At 41.1% G+C, this 25,623-nt stretch overlaps 1 protein-coding gene across 1 annotated transcript in view; it reads right to left on the reverse strand.

Annotated features, from left to right (window-relative positions):
* Positions 1–4,677: 4,677 nt before the first annotated feature.
* Positions 4,678–25,623, reverse strand: part of CDK17 (cyclin dependent kinase 17) — a 132,863-nt gene continuing 111,917 nt past the window's right edge. Inside the window, exons 6-17 of the mRNA XM_038756188.1 lie at positions 22,168–22,224; positions 20,849–20,963; positions 19,652–19,746; positions 18,592–18,654; positions 16,890–17,013; positions 15,667–15,787; positions 14,086–14,183; positions 13,339–13,444; positions 10,265–10,307; positions 7,752–7,842; positions 7,146–7,223; positions 4,678–6,665 (exon numbers count right to left, since the gene is read on the reverse strand). Coding sequence (XP_038612116.1) covers positions 6,628–6,665; positions 7,146–7,223; positions 7,752–7,842; positions 10,265–10,307; positions 13,339–13,444; positions 14,086–14,183; positions 15,667–15,787; positions 16,890–17,013; positions 18,592–18,654; positions 19,652–19,746; positions 20,849–20,963; positions 22,168–22,224 — 1,029 coding nt within the window. The 3' untranslated portion in view covers positions 4,678–6,627. The remainder of the gene's footprint in view (positions 6,666–7,145; positions 7,224–7,751; positions 7,843–10,264; positions 10,308–13,338; positions 13,445–14,085; positions 14,184–15,666; positions 15,788–16,889; positions 17,014–18,591; positions 18,655–19,651; positions 19,747–20,848; positions 20,964–22,167; positions 22,225–25,623) is intronic.

Genomic DNA, 25,623 nt, shown 5'->3' on the forward strand with positions numbered 1-25,623 from the left:
AGCAAAAGGGAATCCATCTTCTAGCAATTTGCCGGATTCCACCTCTTGAGAAGAACCAGGAGCAGCGCTCTCCAGTCACGCAGGCATTCGACCAAGTTAAATGCAGTCTTCAGTTACGGGCATTGCAAAGCAAACCCGAAACTGGCTGCAAAATTAACGGACCCAAACCACCCATCAGAGACCAAAAGAAAACTGGCAGGAAGCCGCTCAAATAAACCTTCAGTAATATACAATTCAAATTCTTAGAAATAAGCAGCTTCGGCCTCCTGTTCTAGGATTTCTGGGCAAGTTGTGATTGGCTCCTCATCGAGTAAGTTTGCAGAACCATCACTGATGGAAGCCGCAGGAAACCAGCTTGTGTGCAAAAAAGATTAGTTAGCTGTTTTAAATAAGGGAGGTAGCAGAGGTTCAGATGTTTCCTTCTCTAATAATAATAATGGCATTTATTAAGCGCTTACTACGTGCAAAGCACTGTTCTAAGCGCTGGGGAGGCTACAAGGTGATCAGGTTGTCCCACGTGGGGCTCACAGTCTTAATCCCCATTTTACAGATGAGGTAACGGAGGCCCAGAGAAGTTGAAGTGACTTGCCCAAAGTCACACAGCTGACAATTGGTGGAGTCGGCATTCGAACCCATGACCTCTGACTCCAAAGCCCGGGCTCTTTCCACTGAGCCACGCTGTTCACCGCTTGGAATAAAGTCCGGGACTCAAAATCACAGGAGAGTTCTTCCCAGGGAAGAGAAGGAATCAAAGGATCATGTTGTTGGTGTGAACGTTTCACAAAAGAAAACCAAGGTGTTAATTAGTACAGATTTTCCTTCAGTTTAACGCTTTGAAGGAATGGCTTGTAATATAAATATATATATATATATATAAAATACATGTATTTTAATCGTATCTACTAGGCGCTTACTAGGTGTCGAGCACTGTTCTAAGCGCTAGGGTAGATACAAAATAACCAGGTTGGACAAAGCCCCTGTCCCACATAGGGGTCATAGTCCGAATTGAAGGAAGGAGGATTTAACTCCCATTTTACAAATAAGGTAACTGAGGCAAAGAGAAATGAAGTGATTTGCCCAAGGACGCTCAGCAGACAAGTGGCGCAGCCGGGATTAGCACTCAGCTCCGCTGACTCCCAAGCTCGTGCTCTCTCCTTTAGGCCACGCTGCTTCCGTTCGAATCTGATTGCACGTTCATTTTGCAGAGTAATCAAAATATTCAAGTCCAAACATTGACCATGAGATCTATATTAATTAGATATAAAGAGACACCATATATGTCATCAGATGGTTTAGAATTAAAAGCAAATTAAGTTGTGACGCCAAGAAGTATAAATTAAAAATAGGTTGTAAGTACCACAGGGGTCCCATTCTGTACCTCACGGAAGATCCTGCGTGTTCCCCCTGCCTCCCCTCCTTTCCCCACCAAATTTAATCAAAAGTTAGACTTTCTACACCATACTAGGCTAGCCAGGCTCTGCAACTTCAAGCTTGCTTCGTCTTAAAAGAGTTCAGGCTACAATGTCACACGCCATGGCCTAGACGTTGGTTATTTTTGTACAAACCTCACCAAATTGGTATGACTGCAGACTGCATTCACTTTCAATTATGTATGTATAATTTTTACTATGTTTTTGTTCAATAAACATTTTAAAACCTTTGTATAAAGTACTTTACAGTAAAAGTGTGCTAAACAGAAGTTATTTTGTTAGTATGTTTGGTTTTGTTCTCTGTCTCCCCCTTTTAGACTGTGAGCCCGCTGTTGGGTTGGGACTGTCTCTATATGTTGGCAGCTTGTACTTCCCAAGCACTTAGTCCAGTGCTCTGCACACAGTAAGCGCTCAATAAATACGATTGATTGATTGAAAGAAAAAGCAGAAAAATCATCCACGCTATCTGTTGTGTGCAAAGAGCGCAGAAGCAGTGTGGCTCAGTGGAAAGAGCCCAGGCTTTGGGGTCAGAGGTCATGGGTTCGAATCCCAGCTCCACCACATGTCTGCTGTGTGACCTCGGGCAAGTCACTTAACTTCTCTGAGCCTCAGTTACCTCAGCTGGAAAATGGGGATTAAGACTGTGAGCCCCACGTGGGACAACCTGATCACTTTGTATCCCCTCCAGCGCTTAGAACAGTGCTTTGCACATAGTGAGCGCTTAGCAAATGCCAATATTATTATTATTATTATTACTAAGGCAGTCTAGATTGCCTTGACTTCCATTCCAATTTGGAGGGCTTGGGTTGACATTTTTAACCCGTGACTGTAGCCTAGTACAGGGCTCTAATTTTGGCCCCAGCTTCCTGAAGAAGGGCCCCTGGATTGGCTCCAGCGGGGTGCTTAGTACAGTGCCCGCAACACAGAAAGCAATTAACAAATACCACTATTATTAAGAACAGTTCTGTCCCTGGAGAAGCTGCAACAAAGTCAACCAGCTCACTAAACAAAAACAAAGGCAATCTGGCAAGCCATTATTACTAGCCAGGTTTGGAAAGCCCACTCTGGACAGAGCAATCAATCAAATTTATTGAGCGCTTACTGTGTGCAGAGCACTGTACTAAGCATTTGGGAAGTACAAGTTGGCAACACATAGAGACAGTCCCTACCCAACAGCGGGCTCACAGCCTAGAAGGGGGAGACAGAGAACAAAACCAAACATACTAACAAAATAAAATAAATAGAATAGATATGTACAAGTAAGATAAATAAATAGATAGATAAATAAATAGATAAATAAATAAATAGAGCTTGGGAGCAGGCATCGCTGGTTGGATCTCCTCCACAATGGGAGTTGTTGGAAAGTGCTGCTTTCACATGCTTTCCAAATAGCTTGAATGAGTGACAAAACTGACGTCTTTTGTTATCCCTCCGCTAGAAACCATTTTTCACCCACCTCAACTCCCCTTACATTTTAAAAACCTAGGTTTTTCTTAATATTTACAACTGCCAACGGCTCAATATGAATTTTTCATAATTTCCCCCGCTCAACTTGTCAGTTTATCACATTTGAGAAATGAATTGTCACCACCCCTACTGTCCTTAATAGAATCAAGATGTATTTGGGAATGTTGTATCTAAAGGGTTGGTCACCTTTATCTGTGCCAAACATTTTTTCTGAGAATTTCCCCGTCTTTCACCTATAAAGAATTTGGAGTTTCCTTGGGTAACTGGCCTCTAGGGTGAGTTTATTCTTATTTCTTTCGTGAGTGCTACTACAGAATCCTTGCCCGCCCAAAACGAGATTGGGACTGAAGCCCAAAACAGATCAAGATGGCCAAAGGGTGACTGTGTTTTAGAGCATCCGTTTAGTCATTTGTCAACACCAAAAAGAAGCAATATTATCGGAAAAATGTTTGCCTAATAGATTTTTTTTTGAATTGAAAAATTGTTTTTCACTTATAAGTCCATACATGACTTTTGCTTGGAATTAAAAAAAAAGCCCACTCTCCCTTGGGATTATTCTTTACAGCAAAAAGACCCAATTACAACGTCAACACCACAAACTACATTAAATAGCATTATTTATATTTAATATTTCAGGAGAGTAGGTATCATTGAGTTGACTCTGCAGTTTGGTGCCAAAGCTAGGTGGCAATTTGGGATTTCTGCATCTCTTTTGACCTGGGAATTTTGCCTTCTTTCTCTTGTCTTCTGCTGTCGTGTTGTCTCCTTTAGTCTACTCGGATTCCCTAAAAGAGCTCACCGAACCACTCACAAAATGTCCTCCCCCGGGTGGAGTTCTTAGCATCCGACAGAATAATAATAATAGTGATAATGATGACATTTGTTAAGCACTTACTATGTGCAAAGCACTGTTCGAAGCGCTGGGGAGGATACAAGGTGATCGGATGGTCCCACGTGGGGCTCACAGTCTTCATCCCTATTTTACCCATTGGAGAAGCAGCGTGGCTCAGTGGAAAGAGCCCGGGCTTTGGAGTCAGAAGTCGTGGGTTCAAATCCCAGCTCCGCCACTTGTCAGCTGTGTGACTTTGGGCAAGTCACTTCACTTCTCCGGGCCTCAGTTCCCTCATCTGTAAAATGGGGATGAAGCCTGTGAGCCCCCCGTGGGGCAACCTGATTACCTTGTATCCCCCAGCGCTTAGAACAGGGCTTTGCACATAGTAAGCGCTTAATAAATGCTATTATTATTATTATTATTATTATTTTACAGATGAGGTAACTGAGGCCCAGAGAAGTTAAGTGACTTGCCCGAAGTCCCACAGCTGGCAAGTGGCAGAGCCACGATTTGAACCCATGACCGCGGGCTCCAAAGCCCGGGCTCTTTCCATGGAGCCACGCTGCTTCTCTAAACAGAATGCAGCTTCTCTAAGCGACCAGCATAAGTTACCGGTTTTGCTCGCTAACATGGTCAAAAATACATAAACGCATGCTCTCATTTTTAGACTCTTTACTAGAGCCAGATGAAGTGAAATCATGACGGCCCAGTCTGACTGGGCTTGAGTGTTCTTCACTGCGCAGTTTGAAACTCTGACTGTTGGTCAAGTGCCCCCGAGCAATAGTGAACAGAGAGAAAAGCATCTCCGAGAGTTTCCAGGCAGAGTTTTTAGGAGGCGATCAGTGTAACGGCTTCATCACCTGTCGCGAGGTGTCATCACGCACTGCTGGCACCCGTGTTCAAAACGTGACAAGCGCGTTTTGCACAAAAACCCACCAGATGTCCGTACAAAAGGCAAAATTAGCTACTTTATTAGAACGTGACTGCCACTCCTTATAAAACCACAGCATCAAAGGTGACGCGCAAAAGGGCTTCGCTGACATAGCCCGGTTCTTCCGGAGAAGTAAGTGACCACCATCCCAAGACAGGACTTCCGGAGCACCCAGAAGGGCTGCCGAAACGAGACGGTCCCACTACAAATAGCCGCTGGGCCCGAGGAAGAACGGCAGTTCAACAGATCCGTATTTTTTTTTTTTATCAACAGGGAGCTTTCGTTATTATAAACTTCAAAACAAAACCAAGGAATTCCATGTAATATTTATACTTTCAAAAGTACAATATTAATATTGTGTCGGTCAGTTAGAAATAACAGCAGTTTGTTAGGCCTACGAGGTTTAACTTAAAACCGGATTACAAATGCTGAAAAGCAGTAGTGGTCCAATATTCACCATTACACTTGAATCTTTCCCCCTTTCCCCGCCCCCCCAGAAAAAAAATCCCAATTAAGTTTACCATTATCATGAAATATTAATAAAACACCCCCAACATGCCACAATCACTATTCACAAATAAAGTTAAAAGGAAATATACAAAAATTCACTTAATACTGTTAAATAACAATAAACTACGAGATTTCCTGAACAGAAATGGTAGGACCCCTGAATGTTTTACAGTGAATGTCAGGAAAGAAATTTAAGTTATCTATGACTATTTTCATGATATACCAGCCAAAGATTTACAAGACCATTTCAAAATATACCAATAAAGATTTACAGTCTCTGTAAGATGCACAAAACAAATAATCCTAAATGCTGAAAAATACTGTCACCATCACTAAGGTGTACTTCTGATGCTCACTGAGATGCCTAAGCAGAGTTGAAACATTTGCTATCTCTGGTAAACAGATAACACGTAAGATCTCAAAAAAAAAAAAAACCCCACACCTCTAAGTTCTCATTTTTGAAAGGCCTGCGTTTTTTCCCCCATTGTTCTTCACAAAAACCACATCGTATCTTTCCAGTTGATTCCAAGTGAGTTTCATAGTCACGGTAGCATAAAAAAGGATATTTGCTCCCCAATGTAAATAACTGTCTAGCTAGATTGTAAAACAAAAGAGCCAGACCAGAAAACTGGAAATTACAGTAACCTTTTTTAAACCACTTATCTCTAACAGGCTGGACTGGACCCAATGTCAAACAAGGTCAGTGCATTTCTACAGATACCCAGTAGCACGCACGAGGAACGGGCCAAATCATTAACTTGTGTGCTACACATTTATCGGGGTCTAAAGCGGAATAAAAAAAAAGATGAAGTATTCACTTGGTTGAATCAACTTTAACTTCATTTACTTCCCAAAACAAAATGTGCTTAGAAATCATTCAAGTACTATATTGCCCATGTTAAAAAGGTATTATGCATCGTGAACTTAGAGCGTTAAAGGTCACCTACATTACTGTCAAGCAAGGCTAAGTTTACATTCCAGGGAGACATTGCAGTTTAATTGAAAAAAAAAATACAAAACTGCAGCAGTAAAACAGTTTATGAGGAGAAACAGATGCATTCACATATTATAAAGCCATTGCAACTTCTTCAGGCATTCAACTGTTGTGTTAAATATACAGACAGTAGTTATTTAGCAGCAATGATTCCGCAATAAATAATGCACTGTGTTTCTCAGTCCTGCACAAAAATTGCAGCTACAGTTACATCAAGAGCTGTAACCTACTGGCTCTAACGGCGGAGGAGACCTTAAAACCAACTGTACAAAAAATTGTCACACTGTGACAACAAATATAAAAACATAATCTGCAAGTCTGAAATAAAAAGACTCCACTGGGAGGAGGACAGTGTAGACAAACGGGAGATTCCAAGTCGGCCAAAAGAAATAACAGCCTTCAGGTCTGAGTCCTTGATGGATAAGAGAGGCTGAGGCTGGGCTTGAAACCATGTTATCAAGATTTAAAAGAGCATGCTCTGTCTTCTGTTCTTCCCATGTCCTAAAATATAAATTCATTTTGTGAGGCAATTCAAGGTTCACGCTTACCCCATACACACTAGCTGACCAAGGGTCCCTCCGTCAAGTGATTATTTCCAGGACACGGTCTTAAATCGACCCGTCGGTGGCCGGGATCGGTCTACGGCTTCTGGGCTCCGAAGCGACGAGCCTGACGACCGGGCAAGCACCAGATGTGTCTCTTCCGCCTCGGGGACCAGGTGTGGTGTCAGTGGTCAGAGCCAGATTCCTTGGACAACTTCTCAGGGCCTTTGGCAGCTTGCAGGGCCCCTGACTCAGCTACCCACACCGAATCGTTTAGCAAAGGGAGGATGAACAATTCTGAAACGGTTACATTCTTGGCAGGCTCTGCACAGGGACTAACACTTTAAAAAATTTCACTGACTGATTTTTTTTAAACAGAAAGCTGATTCCATTTGAAAAATTCAAGATCGACACGTGAAATGGTTTATGACAAACACACCTGTCTCTGGATAAGAGGAATTTCGAAAACCCGGGTCCTTTTGTAACTGAATCTCTTTCAGACTGAATATCGAGACACCTGGAAGGAGATTGAAAAGGATCAGGCACGTGGACACGAGTTCAGCTTTCTAGATTCAACTACCCGATTATGAAGCCAATCGGCCGACCGTTACCTGTCTCCCCGGGCGACACGCCGATTTTTAAATGATTCTGATCCCGTAAGTGGGAAGCATTTTAGACATTTTGTCGTGGTGGGGCCCATTTCGCAAGGCAGCAATCTTGCCTGTTGCTGCAGGACACTTCCCCAGGCTTCTGTCTACTGAATACTAGGCCGAGACCCCGTTTCATAGGCCTTTCACGTGACAAAATTGTGTCGACACTGGTTCTTGCATTACCAAGAACCTCAAAACAATACGAGGTCTTGACACTATTCCAACAAGGGCAATGATCTACTGTTCCCTTGCTTGTTCTCATCCTTTATTCAATTCTAAGATTTCACTGGAAGGTCTGGACAATGGCCCTAACCCTCTGGAGCCCAGACTAGCTAGTGTCAACCAAACAGGAGTCAGTTGCGTGTAAAACAAATACCCCTCGGAATTCCTCTTACTTTCAGGCAAAGTGTGTATCCTTGCTCCGAGACTTCGAAAGTAGGCGTGCTTCATGGCTTCTTCTGCAGAAACTCTTTTCTTGGATTCATACTGCGAAAAAACAAAGGGTTGCCCTAATTAGGTTCCTTCTCTTCCTGAATTCTTGGCTTTGATACTTTCTCCTGAGGAATGATTCTAGTTCAAATAAAAGGATCAGGGAATGTCCAAGGTTACTGTTTTTCCTCCTCCCCAGCAGGTAACTCGCTGCCTTTATTTCAAAGCACAGGTTCCAAAGTCTAAAAATTAGGTGTCATTCTGAACAGAGTGGGTGATAATGTTCCATTTAGTTGCTGAGAATGGCTTCATCTAAAATATAGTTTAGTTTTCCTCTCACTTTGGAGACAGAAGACTAAAGGCAGTAACCAGCTGACCCTGAATCACTCTAAAAATATTATTCATAATAATTACCAATAATAATAATTATAATGATATTTTTTACATGCTCATTATGTGCCAAGCGCTGGATTAAGTGCTGGGGTAAATAAAAGGTATTCAAGTTGGAAACAGTCCTTGTTCCAACCAGGGCTCACATTTTAAGTAAGAGGCCGATGGGGAAACTGGGGCCCAGGGAAGTTAAGTGACTTGTCCAGGCACACACCAGACAAGAGGCAGACCTGGGATTACATCCAAGGTCTCCTGATTCTTGGGCCTGTGCAATTTCCATTATGTCACACTTCTTCTCACTGCTGAACAATGATGAGGGGTTCAGAAGTAGGTCACAAGGTAAAAAAAAAAGTGCTGAGGAGGCAGGAACCAGCACCCTGGACAGGCACCAAGGAAATCCGCATTGTAGCACTGCAAACCACTCTAAATCAGCACCTTAAAAATGATCTTTCCATCAGAGACCATCTAAATAGCTAGCCCAGCTCTACTCAGTCCTTAAATCAGGTCAGAAGAAGTGAACTTCTACGCTGTCATTCTCTGTTCTCTGTATGCTCTTGCTACCCTAAGGAAGGCATCTTGGGGTCAGAACATCAAGTGGTATAAATACACCCATCCCTATGATCTAGTCTCCTGTTTAAAGGATAATAATAGTGGTAATTCAGGTATTTGTTAAGCGCTTACTATGTGCCAGGCATTGTACTAAGTGCTGGGGTGAACAGAAGCAAATCAGGTTGGACGCAGTCCCTGTCCCACATGGGGCTCACAGTCTTAATCCCCATTTTACAGATGAGCTAACTGAAGCCCAGAGAATTTAAGTGACTTGCCCAAGGTCATACACCAGAGAAGTGGTTGGAGCTGGGATCAGAACCCATGACCTTCTTTCTGACTCCCAAGCCCATGCTCTAACCACTACACCACAGTTCTCTCATTTTACTCATCAACAATTTAGGTCTCCCGAACTCTCAGAGAGGGATGACTCTCTACAAGGGTTGGTGGGCTCACCTGAGTCTGTGAGATAAACATTCTCAGCTTGTGCTGAACCATTTATACCTCACCGCTACTACGAAATCATATGATAAACACCTAAGGCACACATATATAGCTCTCCCCTGGATTTGGAAACAGCGAAGACAGCGAGATATGCTGCCGGTGACAGCGATGTGGTTGAAAAGACAAGTATACTCCCAGAAAACTCTTCCGCATGGTATGCAGATAAAGTCCGTCTTTTTTATGCTATCATATTTGCTGCTGCACTGCCAGGTGCTGTTTTTCATTCTACCTCAAGGCACATGAAAACCCTTGCATTAGGGCCTGGTTTTGTTTTCCTGTGACTGATGGTACCTGTGAGACAGAGATGGCCAGGACCTGAGGAACACTTTCTTGCCACATGCTCATCCATTTTATAAGTAATTGTTCAGAATGGTATTCACTTCTGCCATCAAAAAAATTTGGGTCTTTTCTACTTAGTGCAGTGCAGTTGAGTCACTTAAAAGCACAGGGCAGTTACATCATGTAACAACACAAAGTGATCAAATGCTCTAGACAATCGAAATAACTATCTGGGGGAAATTGAGTTATGTGAAAAAAACCTTTCGTATCATCCTTTACCCCAAGTAGGAGTAAAGTATCTCTTGTTGAAACACTAACTACATCATGGGAGATCTCCCCTTCATCTGGTAGAGGGACCCAACAGCAACCACAAAACCCGAGGAGTAACCGCACTCAGAAAACTCAGAGCTGAAGACTCACACTCTGCAATATAAGACAACTAGTTCACTCAAGTCCATTGATGGGCTCTCCAGAAACCCCTGAGGGAAAAGTGGAACTGTGCATTTTTCACATTGTTTTATATGGGCAGGGAACATATCTGCCAACTCTGTGGAACTATATTCTCCCAAGAGCTTTGTACATACAGTGCCCCGCACATAGTAAGTGCTTAATACATACCACTGACTGACTGAAGTTGTACTTCACATACATTTATTGGTGTCCAAATTCTGGGGAAGACTTTGCGCACAATCACATGGCCTTTTGGTTTAGACCAATTCAACGGGGGTCTCGCAAAATTAAAACATGAGGTGCAACTTACCTGAAGAAATTTGGTTATCAGTTCAATTCCTTCAGAGTCTAGCCTAGAAACATGACAAATAAAGGGTAAATGTTTAGGCACAATTTATGCTAAAAATGCACCCTCATTTTATACGACACTGAAATACTATATTAAGCTACCTCTTTTCACCAGACAGCATAGAAAATTAAACAAATTAACTTAATGGAGCTCGGCATTCTACTGATACAGCTAGAATCAGTATCTTCAGGTACCAAGGGGGCAGATATGTAGGAGGCAGATGTCCAGTATTTGGCGGTCAGGAGCTGATCCAGACCAGACAGTCAATCGGGTATTTGCTGAATTCCCTTGAACCATGGATCTACACTAACAACTGATTCAAAAGACTTGGTGCAATACCCAAGTTCAGAGGAGGCAAGTTAGACCATCCAAAAGCCAACATAAATACTTAGATTTGTATATACCTACAAATGTACGTATACACACACACACACACACACACACACACACACACAAAGTTATCAACTGTTCTGTGCAGAATAACGAAATCAGACGGAGCTGAATGATTTTCTGAACATAAATCAGATAATTATCCCCTACACTCACACTTTTCTACCTTTCTTTTGTTAATATGTTTGGTTTTGTTCTCTGTCTCCCCCTTCTAGACCGTGAGCCCACTGTTGGGTAGGGACTGTCTCTATATGTTGCCACCTTGTACTTCCCAAGCGCTTAGTACGGTGCTCTGCACACAGCAAGTGCTCAATAATATGACTGATTGATTGATTGATTCTTTTGAAAGTCACACTTGTAGGGATCTTGCCTCTGAACTAATAGATCCAAAGAGAATTAAAATCCTATTTAAAAGGTTACAGTGAACTTTCAGGGAAAACAGCTGCTTTATTTTAAAGAGATCCAACAATTACCTACCACAAATGTGTAGAGATTACCCTAATCTTTCCTAGAAAAGCAGAACTTAAGTGTTTTCTTCAAGTCCTTGGGCTGAGTATTACTGGAGCAGTGGCACTAACATTAATAATAATAAGAGCAGTAATAATAATAAGAGTAATTGCGGTATTTGTTAAGTGTCTACCATGTGTCAAGCACTGGGGTTGATACAAGATAATTAGGTCCTAGCTCACAGTTTCAATAGGAGGGAGAACAGGTATTGAATTCCCCATCTGAAAGGTACTGTTCTAGATGGATAAGTCTTTTAAAGTCTCTGGGAAGCAGTGAGTAGAAAGATCACCACGGGCTTGGGAGTCAGAGGACCGGGGTTCTAATCCTGCCTCTGTCATTGGTCTATTGTGTGTCCTTGGGCAAATCACTTAACTTCTCTGCGCCTCAGTTTCCTCAGCTGTAAAATAAGGATTAAATCTTATTCCCTCCTTCCTAGGCTGTGAGTCCCATGTTGGACTCTTGGTGCCAGCGTTTTGCTAAAGGGGTAATAATAATAATAATAATAATGATGGCATTTATTAAGCGCTATGTGCAAAGCACTGTTCTAAGCGCTGACATTTGTTCAGGGTATGCGGGGTCTCTTGGTCTTTGGGCAGAGTGGGTAATCTTCCAGGAGACAAGGGTCTAGGGGGGACCCAGGCAATGAACTCAGCTCTCCTCATGTACAAGTGTCACTTGCTACTGGCTTCACTTGTGGACAGGGAACAGGGACAGCATTGCTTGGGGACCTGGCTAACAACAAGCAAATGCTTTTAAGGATGGGCTAACATCATGGTACAATTCTTTAATTAGCATGAAATAAATTTTGGCAATAGCATATATATATATTTACGCATATCAATTCAAATAATTTTAAAAGAGTTGGGTATCAGAAACTAATTCATTGTTGCTCTAGGGTTTTGAAAATGCACAGGAGAACTTGTTTTGGTACCCTCCCAAATGCTTAGTACAGTGCCCTGCACACAGTAAGAGCTCAATAAATACCACTGGGTGATTGATTGACTGATTTATGGCTGAGCTTGGGAGACTGGGGAAGGCCTCCTTTTGAGTCAGATGACTGTTGGGAACTCTTGAATTTGGAACACTGCTCATGCCTAGCTCAGAGGTTTCTGGCTGTGGCATTTCATAGGATGGTAAAGGCCATATATCCTTCTTCTAGGATGGTGGCCATTTGTGAAAACTGTAAAGGAATCCAGCAGAGGACAATCCTGAATGGAGGCTCCAAAGTTCTGATTTAATGTCCCTTATTACTGTGAGTTGCAATAGGGGTGGCTGACTTAGTGATGGGTAGAAAAAGTCATGCTATCTCCACAGTCACCTTGGCATCCAGATCATATTTTCCTGAACCTAATCAACTTTGACAATTATTTATTTCTGTTTCCCATACTTAACAGCAGACCGTTTGTCAATGTATGCCTACAACTTCTTTTTTATAGTATTTGTTAAATGTTTATTATGTACAAGGCTATGTACTAAGCACTGGGGTAGATCAAGTGACAAAAATTCCTCAAATGAAACAAACATTGACTGGGATACTCTCTTGGATGAGATCTGGATTCCAATTCAGTCCCTTAGCCTGGAATTCAGAAGCAGCCATCACTGAGCCAAAGGGGACAGAGATACATTTTTCTTGGCCTTTCTTTAAGGGCTATTCTTTTGTGGGCTGAAACACTTCGTCTGTTGTTCTTTAGAAACACCTTGTAAATAGCTTGCTGATTTGCCAACGTTATGCAAGCAAAGTTCATTCTATTCATTTACTGTTCTGAGAATCAATAATGCCATCTCTAAACAATTCCTCTTTTCAATTCCCAGGAAATGGTCCTATTTTAGGAGAAGAAATTAGTTAGCATGGTAACTTGGAACAATCTCAAATATTTTCTCCCTTCCCTACTCTCTTCTGGCTACTTCAGTGTTGTTACCTTCTAATTAAATGTCTTCCAGTAGTGTAAGCAACATTCCCATTCTAGGTCTCTGGGACTAGAAGTTATTTTCTGGCAACAGTGGAGTTGCCACACGACAACGGACATATCCCATGTCTTTTTATGTATAATGTAGTCACCTACATCTCAAAAGAATTACTTTTAGCTGGAAAAACACAGGCATTTTTCTTTTTCTACAGATGACACATAAAACTGTACCTTGGTGCATGATTGATTAAAGGTTGAGGCTTATATTTCGGAAAGTTGTAATTCTTGAAGTCATCATTGGAAGAAACACCCGGCCAAGTTTCTTGAGAAGGAGTTCCTAGATTTTAGGAAAGAACAACCCCCCAACACATACGGGTTTAGACCCTAGAAATTAAATTAGCTAAAAACAAGCCTTAGAAGCCAATGAGTGAATTTCACACCTACATCTTGTTTTACTAAAATGGAAAGAGCAGTATAAAGGAGTCACACGGATGTGACTGCAGGTTTGTCTGTAGCAAGCACCATCTGGAGGTGGGTGATTTCTCCATCCAGTTATTCTCAGACCTCACAGCCATTTTCAGCAGTAGGGAACGAAATAATGACCACAGTGACGCCCTTTCTTGCCTCCACTCATAATTCTAGACCTACGCTTGCAAGTCCTCTGAAGATGATTCAACAAATAATAAGGGAGGGGATGTACTTTTCTGTAAATTTTTTTTCAAACCCCTCACAAAAATCTAGACCTATTCCTGCAGCCCTCCAAAGATGACTGAACAAACAAGGGAGGGAATGTATTTTTCAATAAATTGCTTCTCAATCTGCTCACAAAAATATTTATATAGAGTAATATATTTATACAGAATGTACCCACTTGGTGCAATGTAGTGTATTTTTGTTTTTGGAATGGTGAATATGTTCACCTATTTATCTGACCAAGAAACTTGCAAGCACAGTATGCAAGTAAGAAGTTCACATTACCTAGAAGTCGGAAAATTAAATGGAGTTCATCTTCTACTGTTGAACCAGGGAACAGAGGCCTTCCAGATGCCATTTCAAAAAAGATGCATCCAACGCCCCTTAAAACAGAGTAGAAGAAAAAATATGTTAAGCTAGTCATTGACAAATAACAAATTGTTACAACATACCCTTGGTATTTTCTTTTACTGAGATGAAGTTTTGGGCTTTTTGCATTAGTCTTCTATAAAGTATAATCACTATTTCCATTGTGGACAGGGAATGCTCTATCATCTCTGTTGTACTGTACTCTCCCAAATGCTTAGTACAGTGTTCTGCACATGGTAAGTGTTCAATAAATACTGTTGATTGATTGATTTCTAGGAGCAGCCAAATTGTCACCCATCTCGCCCTCCATCCTGGAATGCCAGCTCACTGTGATTTTTTTTTCCCCTTCTGTGTCTCTTGGCCACATTTTGGCTTTGGTCTGTGGCTCCTCCTCAGCAATTAGGTTTGGCCACCTCTTCACTAGTATTAAGTTCATCCATAAAGATGAATTTCCACTATGGTTACAGACAGAAGTGAGGAGAAGAATATCCCAAACCAATCCCCCTTTGATAAAATGTGGCCCAATAGGTTATACTGCCAGATTGGGCACAAAAAGATAAATCCCTTAGGTCTTACGTGCAAATTGCCACTAACTACCCAAGCAAATGAGAGTCTTCTCTAAATAACTTATAAAGGAAAAACATTTTGATAATCAGTCAATCAATGGTGTTTGAGTGCTTACTGTACAAGAACACTGTACTAAGGCTTGGGAGAGTACAATATCATAAAGTGCATAGAAGCATTTCCTGTCCACAAGGAGCTGAGAGTCTAAAGGGGAAGGCATTAAAATACATTATGGATGATATCATGGGGAGCCATATGCCTTTGCAAAAATGGGGGCAAGGGGATTAATGGTGGGATAGATGACCCTGAGGTACCTCCAATCTGTAAGAAAAAACTTCAACCTTTCGTTATTGATTCAAGCTTTTTGTAATAACTAAAGCAGGCAAACAATGAAGCACTATGGGTTTAGTAAACAGCTCCAAGATGTACTTTAGATGATGATGATGATGGCATTTATTAAGTGCTTACTATGTGCAAAGCACTGTTCTAAGCACTGGGGAGGTTACAAAGCGATCAGGTTGTCCCATGTGGGGGCTCACAGTCTTCATCCCCATTTTACAGATGAGAGAACTGAGGCCCAGAGAAGTGAAGTGACTTGCCCAAAGTCACACAGCTGACAATTGGCGGAGCCAGGATTTGAACCCATGACCTCTGACTCCAAAGCCCGGGCTCTTTCCACTGAGCCACCCTGCTTCTCTAGCAGCGTGGATCATCCTGACCCCATAATTCTGAGCCCGCTTCTTCGGATGCATATCCCTTCTACACATGGAAAGGTCCTTTTTAAGGCAAAGAAGTTCTTAACTACGCCAAGGAATCTGACACTTTGGAGGCCAGAACAAATGAGCCTGTTTTGAGACTTAAAAGGCCAATTACTCAAGCCAAACAGACTATGCACAACTAATGCAAAATGAAACCAGCCAAGTACATCCTTACCACATGTCAATCTGGGTTGAGTACTCAGAAGAACCCAGGAGAACGTCGGGTGGCCGGTACCACAGTGTGACCACTTCGTTGGAGTACGTCTTTGTAGGAACTGACTTGGCTCGAGCTAGCCCTTCAAGGAGAAAAAGTGAGGATACTTTTAAATGCATCATTTGGGACCTTCTGGGTGGAAAGGATCTGAGTTAACACAGTGAGTGAGCAAAGGAAGAGGCAATTTGAACACTGCACTGCACAATACATAGTGAATGTAAGCAAATGCAAAAAGAGGCTCATGTTTACACAAAGGCATATGTATCCCACCGTAAATAGTTTAATTAAATGCCACCTAAATCCTGGTGGAAACCACTGTACTATAAGTTAGCAATACTTCCTCCTAAAGAGAGGTGAGGCTCATAGCAACACTGCCATTCAAACAAACAGGAAACTGCTAGGATGCCAGGAATGGGTAGGGAATAGAATTAATTCAATAGCTCCACTATTTGCCAACAATGAATTCTTATCAGTTGAGAGCCTAAAGGAAAACTAGGAGAGTCCCTGCCACTCTTGCTTATCAAAGTACTTAAACACTCAAGAGATTGAAAAAACACCCTTAATAATAAGAAAAAATGACAAAAGAGGGAAAACTACTAAAGCACATGCTTTCTTCCATTTGGATTAGCTCAGTCACCCAAATCACCTCCAATTTACACACTGCAAAATTAATAATATGAGGTTTTCTTTTGCTTATTTTGGACACTCAGAGCAGACGTCTTGAAAAAGAATGCAAACTTCGGGGATCTAAACGATCTACACAAAAATGTTGATTTATGATAGCTATTAAATACATCTAATGTTAAACAATGTAGATTAACATATGTCCCAAAGATGACAAATAATCTATTTTATCATATCACAGATAAAATTATATTGGTCTATATAATTCAGAATTTTCCCCCAAATTAATACTACTACTACTACTAATAATGATGGGATTTATTAAGTGCTTACTATGTGCAATGCACTGTTCTTCATTCATAATTCTATATAACAAGGTCAGGCAGCGGTTTCCTTACCAGATTTCTATCTGAAATTCAATTTCTAATGCCAGAGATGTTCTTCGGGGATATGGGGTACAAAGAGGGGTAATTTTATGTGGTTTAATTTTCATGGTTTTTCTTTCAAATGCAAAGATGAATTGGCCTAAAGACTATATGGATATTTCATAGCTTACATACCAAAATCTGCCAACTTCAACTCTCCTTTTTCATTAATGAGTAGGTTCTGTGGCTTTAGGTCTCGGTGAAGCACCTTTCTCCTGTGACAGTACGCCAAACCACGCAGAATCTGGTATAAAAAGAGCTACCCCCAAAAGAGGAAAAAAAAGGTTAGAAACAAGTCTTGCTGCTAATTCCCCCCATCTCTGAGTACTCTGAAGCCTAATGGTATGAATAGAGTGTGAAAACAAGAAAAACAACACCCAAAAACCGCCAACTGCAACAGATATCCAAAGTGAAACTCACATCACATTTTTCAGAGAAAAGTTCACAATAAAACTCTAGGAAGACAATTTTGTTGACTTAGGGATGTGTGTATATATATATATATATTTATACACACACACTACAACCCACACACTAATAAACCCACAGACACTAACAAGCTATTTCAATATGACTAGAGATACCTCTCATAAAAAAAAGACACTGCACCCTCCACTAAGGTTTTAGAGGCAAAGGTCAGGTTAAAAACAACTTATAAATTAGAAAACTAGATGAGACTTTTTCATTTTTTGCATTATTTTTTGATTAAAAATCATTCAAATTATATTCTATTCCTCGGATGTGCCTTTAATTTAAATATTACTTATATCCCCATTTCTATGGCTCTGTAGTAATTATGCTGAAACAAGATAATGTCTGTCTCCACCTTCAGATTGTGGGGAGGGAACGAGTCTACCAACTATTCTACATTGTACTCTCCCAAGCGATTAGTAGAGTGCTCTGAACACACTAAGAGCTCAGTAAATATGCTTGATTGATTGATTGATAGTGAAATTGTAACTGTTGAATCCTAAAGATCATAAGAAACATCAATATGGGTCAACTCATCCAGCCCAGTAATATGTCTTCAACAGTAACAATAGGATGCTTGAATGAAAAATCTGCTAGTGGCTCTCTTTTATGCCCAATCAAACGTCTACAGATGTTAAATCCCAGATAATTTTCCTCCTACATCATTAACTTTTCCTCTATAACTCTTTATGGATATCTTGAATATGAAGTTACCCTAACTTTTTGAACTTACTGATATTTTTGGACTGCACTATTTTCAGTGGCAATGAAGAACATGTTTATCAACCTCTGGGTCTAGAAGCATTTCCTTTTCTGTTTCACTGCTTACCCCTTTGAGCCGTTGTAATGGGAATTGGTGAATGACAGGATCCCCTGCCTTTCACACCCTTCACTGTTTTGTAAACTTTAATCGGGTCCCTTCTCAGGCTCTGTTCTTCCAGACTGATGTCTTGTCCTCAGGAGAAATCTCCAGATCAATTCTCAGTTTTCTAAAGTGCAGCAACCTAAACTGCATGCAACGTTATGGCTGCGGCATATCATAGTTTTATATGCTGCAGAAATTCATGCCTTTTCCTTCCTAGATTTTGGGGATTTCAAATGTATTTTTAGAGCACTGCACCATTCACCCTTTAATATGTTCTTTGTGATTGTTACAGCTTTCAGTACAAAATCTAAAGGCTGGAGAATTTCTACTCCTAGCTTTGTAAGAAAATGGTTTTAAAATATTCATGTGCAAAAACCTAAAAGGAATATTTTAGCATTAAGAAATGGCAACAGCAAATGGCTCATGAATTGACTTCATTTCCCAATACCCTCCTGCTTCTGAAGCAAAAGAAATCTAGATGGTAAATATACTAAAACTCACCTTTACATTGTGCATACTCATGATGTTTCCACAGTCATCCATGTATTGTTTTAAGTCTTTGTCCTGAGGGAATGCACCATAAAATATATTAACAATTTCCTACATGTGAGGTCCACTTATTTCATCGCATTCAGTTTTTTAATTAACTGTTGGCTGCTGATTTTGCAAGCTTGAGTCTACAATTTCTCTAGATTTCCTTTACCATATCTCCATTATGCCGTGAAGGAGAGTGAAAACGGCATGCCCAATGGAAAACACATTTCATTCAGGAGCAGTTATGATCCCATACCAGAGTTTCTGATGTTAGTTAAAGTGGCATTTCATTATGTGATTAGTTCCCCTGTAATTTCTAAGACAGCCAGCCCATGTCAAAAACATGTCTGGACCTTAATGGTGCTAACAAGTGACATATCAGCTTGCTAAAATGGCATTTTTTATTGACCTTTTTTCTTGAATTGCTGCACGGCAGCAGAGAAAACGTTATGTTGGGCTTCTCTTGACAGGCTCTTTTTGTGATGTGTTTGCATCGCTAAATGCCTCTGCTTGAATGACAGTTGCTGGTTACCCTGTGCTTCAAGAAACAGCACCACAGAGCAGGGGTAAAGTAGAAAAAGTTTTTCTCAACCAGGGTGGTTGGAGTACCTCTAATAGCCTGGGGCCCCCCGCAATATTCATCTTGCCTATATGGGACAGTTCCTGTATCCATGTAGATTAACTGGAAGCAGATTTTTCTAATGGAAACTATGTCCAAAAAATACTCTTGTCCAAATGCCAGTAATAGAGCCCGCAGAGGGCTGGGGGGGTGGCGGGGGAGAAAGAGAGAGAGAGAGAGGGCGAGAGATCCCAATAAAATACAAAAGTGTTTCCCTCATGGAATGACACTTCTGAAACAATTATATTCACTGAGCAGTTACTGTGTGCAGAGTTCTGTATTAGCACTTGGGAGAGTAAAATACAACAGAGTTGGCAGACACATTCCCACAAGGAGTTTAAAATGACGGTTTCTGCAACAGACTTTTAATAGTAAAATAAAGATATGGATTATCGGATCAATGCTTACCAGATACTCAAAGACGAGAGTCAGTGATTTTTCCGTATGAACAATATCATGTAATGTAACAATATTTGCATGTTTTAGGTCCTTCAGTAATGAAACTGAAAATAGAGAAACAGATAATTAAAATTGGTATGGGGCAAAAACCACCTGAAATCAGATGATAAAAACAAAATAAATGAATTTTAAGATTTCCTCTCAAAAGTGTAATATTTACTCAATTATGGCATTCAATCGATCAATCAACAGTATTTATTGTGTGTTTACTGTGCGCAGAGCAATGTACTGACTACAAGGAAAGTAACAGGTAACAGTTGGTAAACACATTTACTTCCAGTTATCTAGCTTTCAGTCTAGATAAAGAGGAAGACATTAAGATACTTTATCAGTATGTACTTAATTGCTACAGGACTGAGGGTAGAGTGAATATCAAGTGCTAAGAGGGTACAAATCCAAGTGCATAAGCAACACAGAAGGGAAAGGGACTAAGAAAAAGAGGGCTTAGATGGGAGTTGTGATTTTAATAAGGCTTTGAAGGGGCAGAGAGTGGTGGTTTGTTGAATATGAAGGGGGAGGGAGTTTCTGAATGAGGGAGTATCTGGGCAAGGGGTCAGTGGCAAGTTGACCTTAGAAAAACCAGGAGGGACTGGGATGTAGTAGGAAATCAGCAAGGTAAGGTAGGAAGGGGGAAACTGATTTAGTGCTTTAAAGACACTGGTAAGGAATTTCTGTTTGATCATCACCAATGGTATTGAGCACTTACTTTAATGAGGAGATGAATGGGCAACTCCTGGAGGTACTGAGGAGTGGGAAGCTATGGACTGAACAGTTTTTTGGAAAAATGATCTAGGCAAAACAGTGAAGTATGGACTGGAGTGAGGAGAGACAGGAGTCAGGGAAGCCAGCAAGGAAGTTGATGCTGTAATCCAAGGGAGATAGGTTAAAAGCTTGGATTAACGTGGTAGCAGTTTGGACGGAGAGGAAAGGGTGGATTTTAGCAACGTTGTGAAGGTTGAATTATACAACTTTCCTATGCTCAAACTTTTGGGTGCTTTTTATTTGCAAAATATTTACCGTTTATTACTTCGCATTTGTGTGGCACCTGAAGCAAAGTATAAAGACCACTGAACATGCTATTCCTCCATCATGTAACAATTCATTCCTAAACACCGTACAAATTGTAACCAACTGATTATTTCTCACCTTCTCTTATGGCTGTGCATGGTGCTCCTTCTTCATGTTCTAATCGGATCTCCTTTAATGCCACCAAATTCTCTGTCAGCTTACTCCTTCCTTTATACACGGTTGCATAAGTTCCCTTAAAAGAAAAAAACACACATTAAAACTACTCCCACCCAAATCTGAAAGTATGTACATTCAATGAAAAAGCACCTTAACTGGAAATTTTACAGTCAAAAATCTGGCAAAGAAAATCCCTGTATGAATTCCTTTGGTGGTTTTTGAACCAAAGAGAACACCCACCATATTATCTAACTTTCTATATTCATAGTTTGTGAGCATCTCAAGGAGATCTTATTCCTCCTGCTTGTATACTCTTTCTCAGTGCTTAATAAAGCACACACTAAGCTTAATAAATACAATTGCAATTACTTCAAGAGTCACTCAACACACATCACTTCTCTTCTTAATAGTATCCACTGGCTTATGGTGTCTCCCCACATCAAAAACCTGTCACAAATTAGCTTTTTATAGGCAGGGTACAGTATACCATGTACAGGGTATGTTCCCAAACACTGAGTTCAGTGCATTACCAGTGCCCAGTAAATGTCCTTACTACTTCTGAATGCACTGATTTAAGTGCTTGGGAAAGTATAATAGAACTGTCTGTGAAGAGCTTACACTCTAAAAGTGGAGACAGAAACATTCATGCAGGAGAATCAAAATACAAAAATGTAATAATCAATTGGAAATATATATATGTGTATATATATATATGCATTCATTCATTTAATCATATTTATTGAGCGCTTTCTGTGTGCTGTACTAAGCACTTGGGAAGTACAAGTTGGTAACATATAGAGACAGTCCCTACCCAACAACGGGCTCACACTCTAGAAGGGGGAGACAGACAACAAAACAAAACATGTAGACGGGTATATATCACATCTGGTGAATTTCCAGTACTTTATCAATCTTGGCTATGGGAGGGAGAGTCAAGCAGAGGCATACCAATTCCATTGCTAGCTTAGACAACTAACGAGTGGAGGGCAATCTGCTACAGATCAAATCTCACCTGTACTGGGCAGCGGCGACATGGGAAAGAGTTGAGGGCAGAGACTCAAGTTGACTGCATGGAAGAAGGCAATAGGAAACCACTTCCATATTTTTACCAAGAAAACTCTACGGACACACTACAAGAATGACTGCAGAGGGAGGTGGGGTGTTCTGGGAGAGATGTGTCCATGGAGTCGCTATGGGTAGGAAGTGACTTGACAGCATAAGACAAGACACACACATAGACTGCATGCAATGCAATATTTATCCACATATTTATTACTCACCTCTCCAAGCTTTTCCAATTTGATGTAAGTTTCCATTTTCCCAAACCCGATTTCCGACTATAATGAAAGGAATGAAGTGTGGGGGGGAACAAATCAGTAATTCCTTCTGAATATAGACACTTTATCCTCCACATTTTTACCTTTAACACTGACAAGTTATATTTTGGTCAAATCTGTCACACAGCCTACTTAAATGATTAAATGAGAGCATTTCAGAGTTCAACTGCATGTTAAGTTTGAGAAGACAATCCCCTACAAATATGTAATACCACAACCCTGGCTCCAAGCAGAAAGCCCACCACCTCCAACCTATTATTGCTTCCTCTAACAACTGATCTCTTAGCATTTTGAGGTATTAATATTCATTCATAGTTCACTTATTTTTTTCTATTCTGTTTTTCCTATGTTTTTCCTCCTGTTTTCCACCAAGTATATACATTTTTTAAAATGGTATTTGTTAAGGGCTTACTCTGTGCCTGAACTAAGCAAAGAGGTAGATACAAGATAATCCCGTTGGACACCATCCCAAGTCCCACGTGGGGCTCACAAGTATTAATATCCATTTTACAGCTGAGGTAACTGAGGCAAAGAGAAGCTAAGTGACTTGCCAAGGTCACACGGCAAACATGCAGTGGAGCCAGAATTAGAACCCAGATTCTCTGATTCCCAGACCCATACTCTTTCCCCCAGCCCAAGCTGATTCTTGCAATTTCTATCTGCCTATCTCCAAATGTAAGCTCCTATAAGGTAAGGACTTTTTAAAAAAACTTATATTGTTCTCTCCGGTCCTCAAAACAGTACTCTTGTCCTCAGAAGATCATCAATAAATATTAATAAATGCATGAATGAATGAATGACCCCCAAATCAAATGCTGTTCTATGATCCTGCAATTCAGAACACTCTAAATGAGCTTAAAATAGTAATGTAGTCTTTGCAAAAGCATTTTCCAATTTTAATTCAAACAGTGGCAGAATATGAAACGTGTTATTTTCACTATTCCAAGCAGTCCCCTGAAAGGGACTGTCCATAGGAGAAAGGGTTGCACCATCACTGCTGTATTTACGTGTCACTCTTCACTTTTACCCAGTGCAGCCGTGAAAAAAACCTTCAAAGATCATTCTCACCTACTGTTCAGAAAATGGTACTCACAAAAGGAGAAAAGAGGAGTTCTCAAAAACCCCCAAATGAAGTACCTTTCCCTAAACTGCATTTTAAAAAATTGAATATTTGAAAGCTGTTTGCAGTGGGCAGGAAAAAGGGGTAGGTTGTTGAGTCAGTACCTTTTAAATGGAAAAAAAAACCCTAGATGAAAGATTTGGGAACAGGATGGGAAGGGTTTACAAACAGTAGGAGAGACTTGGAAGGTAGGGAGAGAAAGAAAAGGCAGAAGAGTAATTACATTTTTAAAGAGGTCATAGAAGGGCTCTGGGATTACAGTGACAAGATAACACTGTCATTACTAATATTATTGTTATTGAATTGCCAAGATCCGCCCTTTCCTCTCCATCCAAACCGCTACCCTGCTAATTCAAGCTCTCATCCTATCCCGTCTGGACTACTGCACTAGCCTTCTCTCTGATCTCCCATCCTCGTGTCTCTCTCCACTTCAATCCATACTTCATGCTGCTGCCCGGATTATCTTTGTCCAGAAACGCTCTGGACATATTACTCCCCTCCTCAAAAACCTCCAATGGCTACCGATCAATCTGCGCATCAAGCAGAAACTCCTCACCCTGGGCTTCAAGGCTGTCCATCCCCTCGCCCCCTCCTACCTCACCTCCCTTCTCTCCTTCTACTGCCCAGCCCGCACCCTCCGCTCCTCCACCACTAATCTCCTCACTGTACCTCGCTCTCGCCTGTCCCGCCATCGACCCCCGGCCCACGTCATCCCCCGGGCCTGGAATGCCCTCCCTCTGCCCATCCGCCAAGCTAGCTCTCTTCCTCCCTTCAAGGCCCTGCTGAGAGCTCACCTCCTCCAGGAGGCCTTCCCAGACTGAGCCCCTTCTTTCCTCTCCCCCTCGTCCCCCTCTCCATCCCCCCGTCTTACCTCCTTCCCTTCCCCACAGCACCTGTATATATGTATATATGGTTGTACATATTTATTACTCTATTTATTTATTTATTTATTTTACTTGTACATTTCTATCCTACTTATTTTATTTTGTTGGTATGTTTGGTTCTGTTCTCTGTCTCCCCCTTTTAGACTGTGAGCCCACTGTTGGGTAGGGACTGTCTCTATGTGATGCCAATTTGTACTTCCCAAGCGCTTAGTACAGTGCTCTGCACATAGTAAGCGCTCAATAAATACGATTGATTGATTGATTGATTGATTGATTAAACACTTTACTATGTACCAAGCAGGGCCATACACAACCAACTGCAACAGGGAATTTCACTGTGAGGGAGCCATCGGCTAATGAACAGAAGAGCAGTTACTTAAATTGCCTTTAATAAACTCTTCTGGATGACGTAGGAAAGAAAGGTATAGCCTATTTTTGGAGGGAGCCATTTTCAGTACGAGCATTATTCTTAGAATAAAAACGCCAGAGCTCAGTGGTTAAACACAAGGAATGAAGGGAATGGTTTAGTTCAGTTAAATAGTGAATACGTTACTAGCAGTGGTAACCAATTAGCCACAACAATGCATTTTTTCATCCCCATTCTTAATTCACATTAATCAAGTGGTAGGAAAAGACATCTGGACAGTGACATAACACAATTAACATCCCCATTTGGGTAAACAAACAGTGAATTGAAGACGCACAGCTGGTGTTTGGGGTCTTCTACTCTTTGCCTTCAAAAGTCAATCAATCAATCAATCAGTCGTATTTATTGAGCGCTTACTGTGTGCAGAGCACTGTACTATGCACTTGGGAAGTACAAGTTGGCAACATATAGAGACGGTCCCTATCCAACAGCGGGCTCACAGTCTAGAAGTCCACTCCCAAACTCAGAGGATCAAGTATCAATCATATTTACTGAGCGCATACTGTGTGCAGAGCACTGCACTAAGTGCTTGGGAGAATACAACACAACAATATAATAATAATAATAATAATAATGATAGCATTTATTAAGCACTTACTATGTGCAAAGCACTGTTCTAAGTGCAGGGAAGAATACAAGGTGATCAGGTTGTCCCATGTGGGGCTCACAGTCTTAATCCACATTTTACAGATGAGGGAACTGTGGCCCAGAGAAGTTAAGTGACTTGACCAAAGTCACACAGCTGACAAGTGGTGGAGCCGGGATTTGAACACATGACCTCTGACTCCAAAGCCCGGGCTCTTTCCACCGAGCCACGCTACATTCCCTGCCAAGTATGCTCTTGTATCAGCCTCACACTCCTGATTCAACACAACTGTTTTGTAGACTGACATCCTGTGGACTGATTCTCTCCGCTCTCAGGTGCACCAAGCCAGGGCCAACCACCTTAGTGAAATCCAGATTTCTTA

Source organism: Tachyglossus aculeatus, chromosome 14 (genome assembly GCF_015852505.1).
Source record: "Tachyglossus aculeatus isolate mTacAcu1 chromosome 14, mTacAcu1.pri, whole genome shotgun sequence".
Lineage (NCBI taxonomy): Eukaryota > Metazoa > Chordata > Mammalia > Monotremata > Tachyglossidae > Tachyglossus > Tachyglossus aculeatus.